This window comes from Leptodactylus fuscus, chromosome 3 (assembly GCF_031893055.1).
Source record: "Leptodactylus fuscus isolate aLepFus1 chromosome 3, aLepFus1.hap2, whole genome shotgun sequence".
Classification (NCBI taxonomy): Eukaryota; Metazoa; Chordata; class Amphibia; order Anura; family Leptodactylidae; genus Leptodactylus; species Leptodactylus fuscus.
In genome coordinates this window covers 138,544,725-138,557,948 of record NC_134267.1, presented here as the reverse complement: position 1 = coordinate 138,557,948, position 13,224 = coordinate 138,544,725, and the positions used below count along the sequence as shown (strand labels likewise).

Genomic DNA, 13,224 nt, shown 5'->3' with positions numbered 1-13,224 from the left:
TAGTCACTAAGATTCCTTGCAACTCCAGTAGAGTTCTTCCAGAAATCCCCTCCAGATTTTCTTAACATATACCAACTTGACGGCTACAGCCATTGACTGGCCTCAACAGGGAACCTGGCATGTATGACACAAGATCACTGAGGCCAGTGTTTGACTGCAGAAAAATCGACATAGACTCACAGATCAGCGGTACTAGAGCTGAGGGTATTTATCAAGGACATATTAGTCATTTTATAATTTTATCATTTTATGATTGAAATATTGCCAAATACAGTTGAAGTTTGAGCAGTCCACAAAAGAGGGGTATAAACCATAGCAGTCCTCAAAATTTGCATATAGCATGAATATCTATTGAGAAAAGTTCTTATATATAATATGTAAAATTAATGAATTTATTTAAAGGATTTTACCTTAAGCAATTCTAGCATACCACAGAATATTGTATAGATCTTTTATAGGTGGAAACCATATCTGTTGGGAGAATGGAAGTCCCCTGAATCCATTTTGTGATCCTACATCCTGCCATACTTTGGTGGTGAGGAAGCTGAATGGGTTTCTGTGTTTCCTTATAGCCTACAGGTATTACTGAAACAGAGACACTGATGTCTACCATTGTCAAGGTAACCTGTTCTATAAGAGAACATTCACACTATCATTGTGACCGTCAGCTGCTCTTATCCATCATTGGATGAGAATTACAGACTTTATCAGCGGCAGAGTGACGGAGACAGATACAGTCTCTTCCGTCTGTACCCATTCCCATTGACTCTATTGTAATAAACTGGATGGACCCTGTCGTCTGTCATATTTGTTTACTTTTGTAATGCAACAAAATAGCTTCCGGGCTCCACTTTTTCTTGTAAAAAAAAAAACATGGGAGTGAGTGAATGCAGGTGACTCCGTCTGCATGTTATGGTAAACATCCATTATTCTCATCCTATTATGGATAAGAACAACGGACATTAATAACTGTAATGTGAACCTACCCTTAGGCAGAAGCTCTGGAGGTGACACCAAACATACATGTCATTTAGGAATATGACATAAGTAGAAATACCCTTGTAAGAAAATTTTGCTTTTTTTTTTATATAAGTTCAGTTGACAAACTAGGTTGACCACATCTATTTTTTGCTGTATTTTATATCCAGAAACGCTAAAAGTACAAACATCAATTGCTGTTAAGAACTTACATCAAAAACATAAAATCAGCTATATATTAGGATTCAGATATTAGAGCAGTAACCAAGGTTTAGTAAACCTATGTAGTGCGCTTCACAGCCGTATTGGTTGTCATGATCAGAATATGATCTGATTTTTACATCACAACCAGGCCAAATATTAATTGATGGGATTGACTATGTTGGAGCTGGTAAACTTATCTGACAATCACTCCATAAAACGTACAAGCCATCAGAATGAACTGAATGAATCAATGTTGTAAAAGCCTCAGGACATGCTCACATCGCAATGCTATATGTATTGGACCCGTTCAGTGGTGCTGCAGGAAATTCTTGCCAGGGGTATGTATGTTCTTTTCGCTATGATTTACTAGACCAATGGTAGAAAGTGCGGAACATCAAAGAACCACTTAGCGTTTGATATGCGTCAAGAGATTTTTCCATCATAGACTAAGTGTATATATATATTATATTATATCCTATTAATATTATAAATGTGAAAGTTTGTGAGTTTGGATGTTTGTGGGTTTGTGTGTTCGGATGTTTGTTAATCAATCACGCAAAACCCGCTCGACCGATTTGGCTGAAATTTTCCACAAACATAGTTAATACACCCCATTGCGCAATAGGCTACTTTTCGTCACAATAGCACACATACGTTTTTCCCAGGACCCCCACAAACCCCAAACTCACATCACCATCTCTGCAATCTCACACACTTTGGACCATAGCAAGCCACAAAATTCATATTGCCTTCTACAGCCTCGCCCCCAACCCCACACAATCTCATATACATATACTTTACCACTTTGCCCCTCACCTTAACGATACTCCAGGAGGCTCTCTTTAACGCTCCGGAGCAGCCATGTTTGCCAACCCCCACCGCTCTGACAATCCGCGACACCGCCCACCCATGTCAATACCCCTAGGCGGTCTAATAAATGCAAAAAAAAAAAAGTTTAAAAAAAGTAAAAAAAAATATTAAAAACAAAAAAAAAAGGATTAAAAATTCAAATCACCCCCCTTTCCCTAGAACACATATAAAAGTAGTTAAAAACTGTGAAACACATACATGTTAGGTATCCCCGCATCCAAAATCGCCCGCTCTACAAAGCTATACAAATATTTTTCCTTTTCGGTAAACTCCGTAGCCGGAAAAATGGTCAAAAGTGCCAAACCGCTGTTTTTTCACTGTTTTGATTCTGATAAAAATTTGAATAAAAAGTGATCAAAGCAATAACATTTCCCGAAAATGGTAGAACTACAAAGTACACCCAGTCCCGCAAAAAAATACGCCCTACACATCCCCGTACATGCACGTATAAAAAAGTTACGGCTGTCGGAATATGGCGACTTTTCCCAAAAAATTTTTTTAACAGTTTTGGATTTGTTTTTAAGGGGTCAAAATGTAACTAAAACCATATAAATTTGGTATCCCCGGAATCGTAACGAAACACAGAATACAGGGGACATGTCATTTTGGTTGCACAGTGAACGCCGTAAAACCAAAGCCAGTAAGAAAGTCGCAGAAATGCATTTTTTCTTGAAATCCACCCCATTTTGAATTTTTTCCCTGCTTCCCAGTACATTATATAGAATAATTAATGGTGGCATCATGAAGAAAAATTTGTCTCGCAAAAATTAAGACCTCATATGACTCTGGGAGCGGAGAAATAAAAAAGTTATGGGGTTTAGAAGGAGGGGAGTCAAAAACGAAAATCAAAAAATGCCATCGGCGGGAAAGGGTTAACTTCAAATACCTCTGTCCCAAAGTCACTATGTAAATTTCCTCACAACACCGTATAGCGGCTCTAATACAAATTAACTTCAACACAAAAGTCACACGTATTCTCTGAATTACAAGATACAAACTTACATTTCATATCCCATACCTTATACACAGTACAAAAACCTTACCCACGCCTGTATATACCCACTGCTACAATCACTGCAGACGAAGTCGCGGGTACCAGCTAGTATATATATATATTACACAAGTTCTACACATGTTCATTCTTAGGCTCATTTAATTAATACATACTGTGCAGCATAGCAGACGGATAATACTATGAAAAATGGTCCATTGATACAAAGTATATGATATATGCAGTGACAGGTTTATTAACTTATAGTCTGTTCACAGGATCGATTAGTTGGTGTCTGTTCCCCCATCCCCACAGATCCTCCCACAGCTATAGTTCAATTTATCACTATGGGATGTTTCATGCCATTGGAGGCTAGTAAGCAACAACTGGGAGGGGGCTGACAGAGCACTTGAGGTTTTTTTTGAATTTTTTGGAAGATTTTTGTACAATGTGTCAGTCTATCTATTTAAATACATTATTATAGTTTATTTATATAACAGCATTAATTCCATGGTGCTTTACATTTGAAGGTTTACATACAGTACACAAAATATGTGAAACAGATATAATACTAACAATGACCGACTGGCACAGTGGGGTAGAGGGCCCTGCCCGCGAGAACTTACAATCTATGAGGGAGGAGGGATAGAGGCATGTTAAGTCCAGAATTGTGCTGCTTGTTGCCAGCATGAGGTCTGACTTGCTCTCTGATTCACATTATTACATGAGTGTTGCTCATCCACTTCATATATAAGTCTAATTGTTTGCTCAAATGGCAGAATTGGGCCTTGACTTTGAGGCAAATATCTGCATCCTGCTTCATTGTGCCATGGATTTCATGGCTGATCTGCCACAGAACCCACTGGCGAGACACTAAGCTGATTATCTCTATTTATCTAGTCTACCCAGCAAATGAAAGCTATAGTGGAGGGTGTAAAATAGCCCCACGTTGTGCAAAGCAGCTAAAAAAGCTGCAGAAATGCATTGTCTTTCTTCAGCAGTTTTTTTCATTGCATTGCATTGCATTGCTCTGTGGTTTTTCTTCCTTTATGAATCTTACAGGGAAACGTGTTTCTGCAGATAAAATTAACATGTTGCATTTTTAAAAACGCAGTCTTTCTGCAATGTGTGGATGGAATTCGCCAGAATCTCATTAATTTTGCTAGCCCTGTAATACATACCGTAAGGCCGTGGCCTCAAGTGGTTTTAACACCGCAGTTTGCCCATGGCGTAAACGCGGTGATTTACAGTCATAGCTCTGCAGATATATGGCAATTTCCAAAACCATCATGGTTTTGGAAGTCACAGCATGTCAACTATACCTACAGAAACACCAGGAGTCTCCCTAAAGGTATAATTGAAGCAGGAAGCGCGTGGCTGGTTTATACATTGAGGAATTCTCTCCCCATTATATTTTGCATCATAGCTTTAGTTCAGTGTTTCATAGTCCTAAGTGAACATAGTGTAATACATTATGTACTGGTATTGTAGAAAGCAATGGTGTTACTAAAGAGTTGTGTGCCCCGATGCAATCTTTTGTCTGGGGCCCCTTACCTCATCCCTACAGCGAATTCTTAATACTGATGATTATTGGTGCTAAGGAGTTTGATCGACCTTAGTGTGCTTAGGGTAACCTGTGGGTCTCCTTGGTTTATGGGCCAAATGGAAGCTACAATCTCAATACTGATGCTAGTGCTTATGGGCCCCGCTAAGGCTCCTGAGCCCGAAACGACGGAACCCTCTGCACCTCCTCATGTTACGCCCCTGGTAGAAATGATGAACTACTCTTGGGATGGCCAAGCAATTCACACCACATAAGTGACCATTCATTTCTACCTTCACTACACACTGTAGGTAAAGGAATATCCTTAACTTATGGACAATGTAAAATGCACTTGGGGTATTTTTGTAGGAAGTTGCTGCACAGAGTATTATTTGTAATATTTGTGCAATTATTACATCCGTATAAAAACTGTTTTTCGGTGAAAATGCTTTTTATGGCATTGGTGGGAGAAAGAATCTACACTTGTAAGACAAACTGAGATTAAACAATTGAAAGATTATCAAATACTAGTGTTACCTAGCAACCGAATATAGTCTACTAAACATCCTTCTGATTGACACAGCCCACCAGTTTTAAAGATACAGTTGTTAAGCTATACCCACATTGCAGTATTCTGACAGATGTGTAAACTTATGTATATCTGACTAATGTATAAACATGTATGCATAATGATATATATATATATATATATATATATATATATGGACTCCATTACAAGGTATATATTTGTATTTTACTATGGAACCATGGTTTCAAATGCTATTTCTACCCTATTTTATTAATACTGTAACAGATATGGACCTTACACATATATATATATATATATATATATATATATATATATATATATATACACAGATAGATAGATAGATAGATAGATAGATAGATAGATAGATAATATTTCATTCTCATGGCATTGAATATCTGATAATGCACTGCAGACATATACATTGTAGAGAGACTCCACATTTTGGAGTGATATACAGTATATATATATATATATATATATATATATATATATATATATATATATATATATCCTCAGCAAATATTTACAAGAGCAGGAGGTTCTTGGTTCATTTTTTGATCATACAGTAAATTCCAATTTCTTCGTTCCAGCAACGTCTTTTACGTAGCCCTTGCACTATACAATTACAATACATATAAAGTGGTCAAGAGGTGAAATGCATAGTCCTATAAATTGATTCAATATTAAGTCATGCCTATGCTATTCTATAGCAGGATGCACAGCTTTATGTTCTCATGATGTAGTGCACAACGTACAGTCTATACTGTTTGCTTATGCAGAGAACAGTGACATTGAAATATGAAGACTTCTAAGTTCCTTACACACTGCAGCTTATGAATTCAAAATGTGTGTAAATGCCAAGTTTCAGATCCATCATGTCTGGGTTTATTAAAGTATGTTAGGATTTATGCTAAAACCTACAAGCTAGTGCTAGAAATGTTCCAGCATCAGATCTGCTGCAGGTGCCCAGATTTACCAAAGCCTTCTTCCCGAGCAGGAGGCTGGGAGGCATGGTTTCTGAAATCAGGTCAGCCGGAGCAACACACCTGAGACTTCACCATTGACCATTCCACTTTTAAGTCATTCATATGAAATTGAACAGAGAAATGCCTAAATGAAATAGTTTTCAAGCAGGTTATGTCTTGGTTGAATAGACTGCATAACCTGAATCACTCATGCTGCAGAGCTTATGTACCTTCAAGAAGGTTTTTGGGACTAAGCAAGGCATGGGGTTAAAAGGCTTGTGTTTAGTATATGTTCCTCTTTAATTCTCATACATTGCTATACATTAAGGGAATAGTACTCCAATGATGAAAGTCAAATAAAATATATGAGACCATGTTGTCCAAGTTATAGTGCGTATGGATCTCAGAGCACAGATACATAGAATGGATTTTTAATAAAGTTCATGTCTAAAGCCCCAGTGAACAATATGCTGTCTGAAGCTGGAAATATACTTTATATAACTGTTGTCTGAATGCTCATACAACCAACAATTATCTTGCCCAGCTTCCACATACACATGAACTCTCAGCTTAGCTGAGTGAGGGGAGAAAGCCCCTGTCAGACCCCTGTAGTAGTGGCTTATCTCTTCACGAATAAAAAATTGGGTAGTTAAAATGCAACTACCCTAACGTTATCTCCCCCAAAAAATACAGTCAACCTAGAGTCCAGAACGCCCCTACGCAATAGATGGTCAACCAGTCCTGTTCAAATTGGCAAGTTCAGCTGATCACACATCTAATACATAGTCCCAGTTCTTGGCTGTGTTTCCATACATCAGTGTGTCCAGCTAGGTGTTTTTTCTGCAGAATACAATTGATGACATTTTGTGTTCCTTGTCCAACTATCTGATATCCATAGCCAGACATAGCAGAATAGAAAAAGGTTGCATGCTGGGAAACATTCCGCATCACAACTGATACGCAATACCAGAACTAATCCTATACAAAATAATGGGATCAGTTCTATTATCAGTTTTATTCCAGCATTTCTGTATCATCTAGGTAAAGCACTGGAAATATGTTGAACCAGCCTAACAGTGATGTCCAACCTGTTGCTATCTAGCAACAATCCCTCATGCCTGTTAAGGCATGCTGGGAGTTGTAGTTTCACAACAGTTGGAGACCAAAGCTATATAGATAGTGACAACCTTATATTGTAACTTGCACAGTAGCAAGCCTGACAACCTGCTTACAGAAAATGGATCCTTCACAAATATATATACATACACACAGATATAGATAAGTAATTATATAGATAGCTACACACATATACATACACACACATACATTTAGATAAACTGACATTTTAGCGTAAAAATCCTGATTTTCAGTTAAAATCGCTTCTATCCATGTTCAAACAGACAAATAAGTCTGACTTTAACTGATAAATTACTGTAGAGCGAGGGGAAGAAAGAAGATTTGAGAAGAAAAGCCCACACACAGCCACTCACACACACACAGCATGTCTATTGCATCTACAGGCTACACACGAATTGCTCAGTCTGGGGATGTATTCAAAGCTTGTACAGAGAACATCACACACTTCCTCCTGCTTCTTCATTACCAGATCAGATTGCAAGGGCGCCTTTAGCATAAACCAAGAAAACAAGTAGCAATAATGAATCCATCTTAATTTTATGACTTATTACACTGTCATATATAACTAAATGCCTTCATTTAAACTTTTAAAGTAAAACATTTGGTCTGAATTATATTTACTGCTTAGCTTTCCTCCATTATGGTATTTTAGCATGTATGAAAGACATACTTATGTTCTTGATATTAACATTGTACCACAGACTTTCATTAATAAGACTGCAACCCAAGTGACTCTGGGATGTAGATTTATGGTAATGAAAATTGTTATTCATGTGGAGAACAACAGTAGGTAATATAATAAACCAAGCATGTGGACCAAGGTTGTGCACTAGGATGATGCTTGGACAAGCTGTACACATAAAGGTCAATGCATTAGTCCCCATAAGTAAATTGTATAAGAGTCCCTGGAAGGGCAACATACTTAGGAGCTATGGCAGGAATGATGTATTAAGATGTGCACTCACTTTCACAGACTATTCATATTTTGCAAATCTGTACATGTGCATTTTAGCATGAATATCTACTCCATTTAGAAGAGATTACATTGCCTAAATACCAAGGAAAACATTGAACATGAGCATCCCCTTTGGTATTATTATGCTAAACTAGTGGTGTCATAAATCCCTATAGCAATAACAGGTGTAGCTGAAATTATACAACTCAATGGTCAGATTTTCTTCTCGGGTCAAAGAGCTCCAAATACACATATTCAAGGCTAGAAGCCAATCAGTGTAATAATGGCATCACATCTTTATAACTATAGGGCACAATATACATAACAGACTAAAGCACACTTATAAAAAACAATGCCCATGTCAAAAGTTAAAGCTGCCTTTGGCTAAAGAATCTCAGGAACATGGACAATTTGGGGTTGCAGATAATACAACTATACTGTACTCTTGTAATATGGTGGAGATTAATCACTGAATAAAATGTTATCGGTGTAATAAATTTCCTTCTAATGTGGATGGAGACACTGGTACAATAATGATATATGGCTACATAGCATATTTCTCTGAACTCCTAAGTATATTACTGTTTAGTGAACTGCCCTGGAGTTATCACCTCTTTTATGACACTATGGACTGTATAGATCACCATGTTACCCCTTTAGATATTCAGCATTTCCATTGTGCAGCTTCATGCATATTCCAAAGTCTGCTTCTTAATCTGCTGGTATTCATTTTGAGGGCTGTATAATATTACTAAATCCTTAACCATGCAATACATATATCACCACATCAGTCCCTTAAAGAAATTGCCAGCATCCAGATCCAATTGTAATACATATAGCTAAAAGTCTCTTCCTTCTTACTAATGTACAACAACTTGAGGGCCACCACCTTACCTATGAAGTACTCCTATCCTTCATCACCCAATGCAAGGATCATTAATACATGAAACCTATAGGCATTCATCATTGACAGTATCCAAGCAGCTTCATGTATGATGCATTCAGCTAAAAGTCTATCTTTTAATCCACTAATGGACAGCTTGAGGGCTACCACCTTGCCATATGGAGTTAGCACATCATTTATCATACAATGCATGGATCACCATATTATAGAGAATGAAGCTTGCCACAATCCAGGCTGCTAAAAGTCTTCTGCTCAGTGCTCCTAATTGAGTATGCAGAACTTAGGGCTAACACCTTAGCCATGCAGTGGCCACACTGGATGACCAGCATTACACAGAACTATGTCTAGGCATAAATCTTACCCTTAGCTGCAGTGAGGAACCCCAGGCACACAAGCAGCAGCAGCAGATACTTCAATGTCCCCAGCGCAGTCATGTCTCTATAGTCTCCACACATCCAAACGCCTTCCTCAACCAGATATTACCGTTCTCCAGATTGATCACCAATACAATCAAATAGCCAGAAAATGGAGTAGTGATCCAGGTTATGACGCCACTTGAAGTTGCCTCTCATGTCATCGTGCACAGCTCCCAGCCTCTGCAGGAGAGCAGGCAGCAGATGTCCTCCTGTAGGTCCAGCAATGGGAGAAGAAGCTGCAGGTTAGTGGTGCTGAACGGACAGCGCACAATCCAGCAGGCAGGCAGGCAGGCAGGTATCCAGAGCAGGCAGCACAATCGTGGCTGGGGAAGAGAGAGAGATCGCAGCAGACACTACACTGTACAGAGCAGGCAGCAGAAGGAGCTGGACTCAACCATCACTAAGCACAAAGAGGGGAAAGAGACTGAAGCTGCTCAGAGACCTCCCTAGCACCAGTCTCCTTCCATCTAGCACAGGAAAGCCCCACATACTAGTCGTAGAGATAGATGCTGGAATGACAAGCAGCTTGCACTAGGGTCCTTCACATGACATCACTGGGAGACACAGCACACACAAGCACTAGGCGTGCAATGCTATCTGCAAGAGTTAAACTTTCAGTCAACTTGCAGTCCATAAGATTTTTTCAGTCCAGGCGGTTTGTGTCTTGTAAGAGATGCAGAAGGAGCTGAGGAATGAGCACACACTGTCTGATTCTGCTCTCAGCAGCTAGGGCTGTTTCTAGGCATTCTGTTGGTAGCAGCTTGCTTTTCCTTGTCATTGTTATAGGACTGTTGCAGTGATCTCAGCACAAGAACAGGGATCAGATGATGAATCCTAATTAAAGTGATCACTTCTTCCACAAAAAAAGAAAGCTCTTGAAGGATAGCCAAGAACGAAAGGGGCCTTGGAACCTTATTAAGTGTCTGGATAGTTCATTTACAGTTCTTGATCAGGACAAATTGACCCTCCTTTTCCACAGAGACGAAAAAAAACTGATGTCTCCTTGAGACAGGATGGATTCTCATGGCAGTGTCATCTGTAATAAGTGGTGTAGCTAAGAAGGATATCTTTTATTAAGAGCTTTCACATAATTCCACATTCACAGACTGGGATTTAGCTGGGACTTTTGCTGATGCCTTTGAACTCTTTCTGCCTCTGCTAACTTGTAGAATATTTAAGAGCCAAGCTGCACGGTCCAGCGAAAAAAGCAAGTGCCAGGGGAGTGCTGGAATAGAATAGCAGGAAGAAACCCTGGGTGTCACATATGCATTATGGCGCATTATATCCAAAGTGTCTACTGAGAAACATTACATTGGCATAACTATCATTACAGTTTTTGTGCTTCATCTGCAGAATTATCATAATGCTGTGTCTCCCTTTGCTAGGAGAATTAGCATGCTGCTCGGACTTCCTAGGCTGCAGGCGCAGATATTGCTGTGTATATAGGAAGGGGTTAACGCTTCAGTATCTACATCTATAAGAAGCTTTTGATCAGAGGAAATTCATATTAATTGTTCAAACAAGTTTCCAACTGATCCAGTAGGCTTTGGGTGCAGAGGCGCAGAGAGATCATATTCTCTATTTGAATAGGATTAATAAAGAAAATGGGCATTGAAGGAAGCTGACTTTGCTATACGGTTGTGAGTGCCACAGAGGTGATTGCAGTCTTTAATAATAAAAAAGGGGGGTGAAAGTGAAACTTGTGTGATGCTGCTGCCATCTAGTGTCCACATCCCTAGAAGTCAAGTTTAAAATGATTTTTTTTCTATTTTAACATTAGAGATAATTATAGATATCATGTATAAAACAGTATTTTCCTTAACTCCTACTATCCGACTGTAATCAGCATAAATAGTGCTAGAGATCTAGCTGGGAAGCCACAACAGATTAGATAGTAATTTAACAAATATTTTACATTGTGTTATCTTGGCTTACTTAATAGATTTCAACGGATTTTGTTGCTTAATGTGACAACTTATCATGGCGCAGTGTGCTATCAGAGTAATGTCAAACTTGGCTATATCTGTATAAGATAAGAACAAAAGTTTTGGAGCAGATTCATTTCTACTCTGTGTGTGTTGTCTATGGCAAACATCATGGGGTTTAGACTTCACCCACCAGTTCAGGGAAAACTGAAAATGAGAGACAGAGCCTGAAGCCCTTGTAAAAAATAGAATGTCGTAACGCTAGAGCGTGGCAAGTCATGTTGTCTAAGAGAAAGGTGCCTGAGTTGTCAATCAAGTACTGTTGAACTGTTGCTATGCAACTGACAGCATTTGTAAGACGTAGCTAGACTATCAAATTTGTCATTATTTTCATGAATAGTTTCTCTATTTTTTATATTTTAATTGCAAGAATTATTATACAAATATATGAATAACAGGAAGCTAGAGATAGAAAAGATACGCAGAGACCCTTGTGATGGCAGTGATAGCACCAACATCCACACATTGGCACACATGACATTACAAATATGTATATATATATATGCGCACACAAGATAGATAGATAGATAGATAGATAGATAGATAGATAGATAGATAGATAGATAGATAGATAGCAATCACATACAGTTATTTTCTGCTTTTCATGTCGGACCTTATCAAAAAGTCTAAGTATAGTCAAAAAAAATCCTCTCCTGCCCCATGAGTTTATCAAAGTCAAGCAAAATGCACTTTGCCCCCTTCTCTGATTCACTGAGCTCAGTATTAGTAGAGAGGCCACAGTTTGCTTTTCTTTCTACAATGCTTAGAAGTATGACAATCTTTAATACAGTGACTGACAATGTCTGTAAAGCGCTGCGGAATATGATGGCGCTATATAAGCAAACTAAATAAATAAATAATGCAGGCCTCATCCACATGGCAGTGTTACGGATCTGTACTGTACTGTTATGTATATTCAGCACTCGTAGATATCCGTCTTCTCATACTGTTCCAATAAGTGCCGCAGATTTCATATGGAAGCAAACAGAGATTATTTCAGCACGTAGAGTGCTCATGTCTCTGTATGGAAAATCCAACATATATTTACAACAAGAACAGATATAGAAATCCAAGGGTGAGACTCCAATTTTTGATGGCATCTATACAAGGATTAGCTTTATTCAATGGGGATAATCTGCAAGGGGTTAATCTGCCAATCTTTCCATGTGGACTCTGCACAATGAAACTAGCATGCATACATCTTTCTGCAACATGGACAAAAATCTGTACAGTTTTTTTTCCTGTGCCCATGAACAAGGTTACAAAACCCCATTTACTGTACATGAACTGAATACAGATTTTTAGTGGATTTGATTTGAAATCCCCATCAAAACCTGAACATGTTAATGAGACATAAAATATTGGTAACCACTAAATAGATGTCACTAATATCAATGTCTAACTAGAAACTGCTTTTGTTATTTTCCCATTCCTTCTTATGTAATGTATTGTATCTACAGCGTTTATAGTGTGTTTTGCTAGAAATCTATAGTCTAACAATGTAGTAGCTTTAAAACTGTAGTGCTTAGATGTACTGTGAATGCAGTGAGCATGCAAACTGAAAGCAAGTTATTGATTGCGATATTCCATGATAATACATGTGTTTTTACATCTTACAAGGGACAATATGTCAGGGTGAAGTAAAACTTGGTCAATGATTGCTATCTCATGCAGTATTTAACCCTCATTTTAAGGTAAGATAATTAGGTGTAATGATTCCCAGGAG

At 38.3% G+C, this 13,224-nt stretch overlaps 1 protein-coding gene across 1 annotated transcript in view; it reads right to left on the bottom strand.

The window, feature by feature from the left end:
• Nucleotides 1–10,249, bottom strand: part of CSMD1 (CUB and Sushi multiple domains 1) — a 1,381,920-nt gene extending 1,371,671 nt beyond the window's left edge. Inside the window, exon 1 of the mRNA XM_075268411.1 lies at nt 9,459–10,249. Coding sequence (XP_075124512.1) covers nt 9,459–9,552 — 94 coding nt within the window. The 5' untranslated portion in view covers nt 9,553–10,249. The remainder of the gene's footprint in view (nt 1–9,458) is intronic.
• Between the last annotated feature and the right edge of the window lie 2,975 nt (nt 10,250–13,224).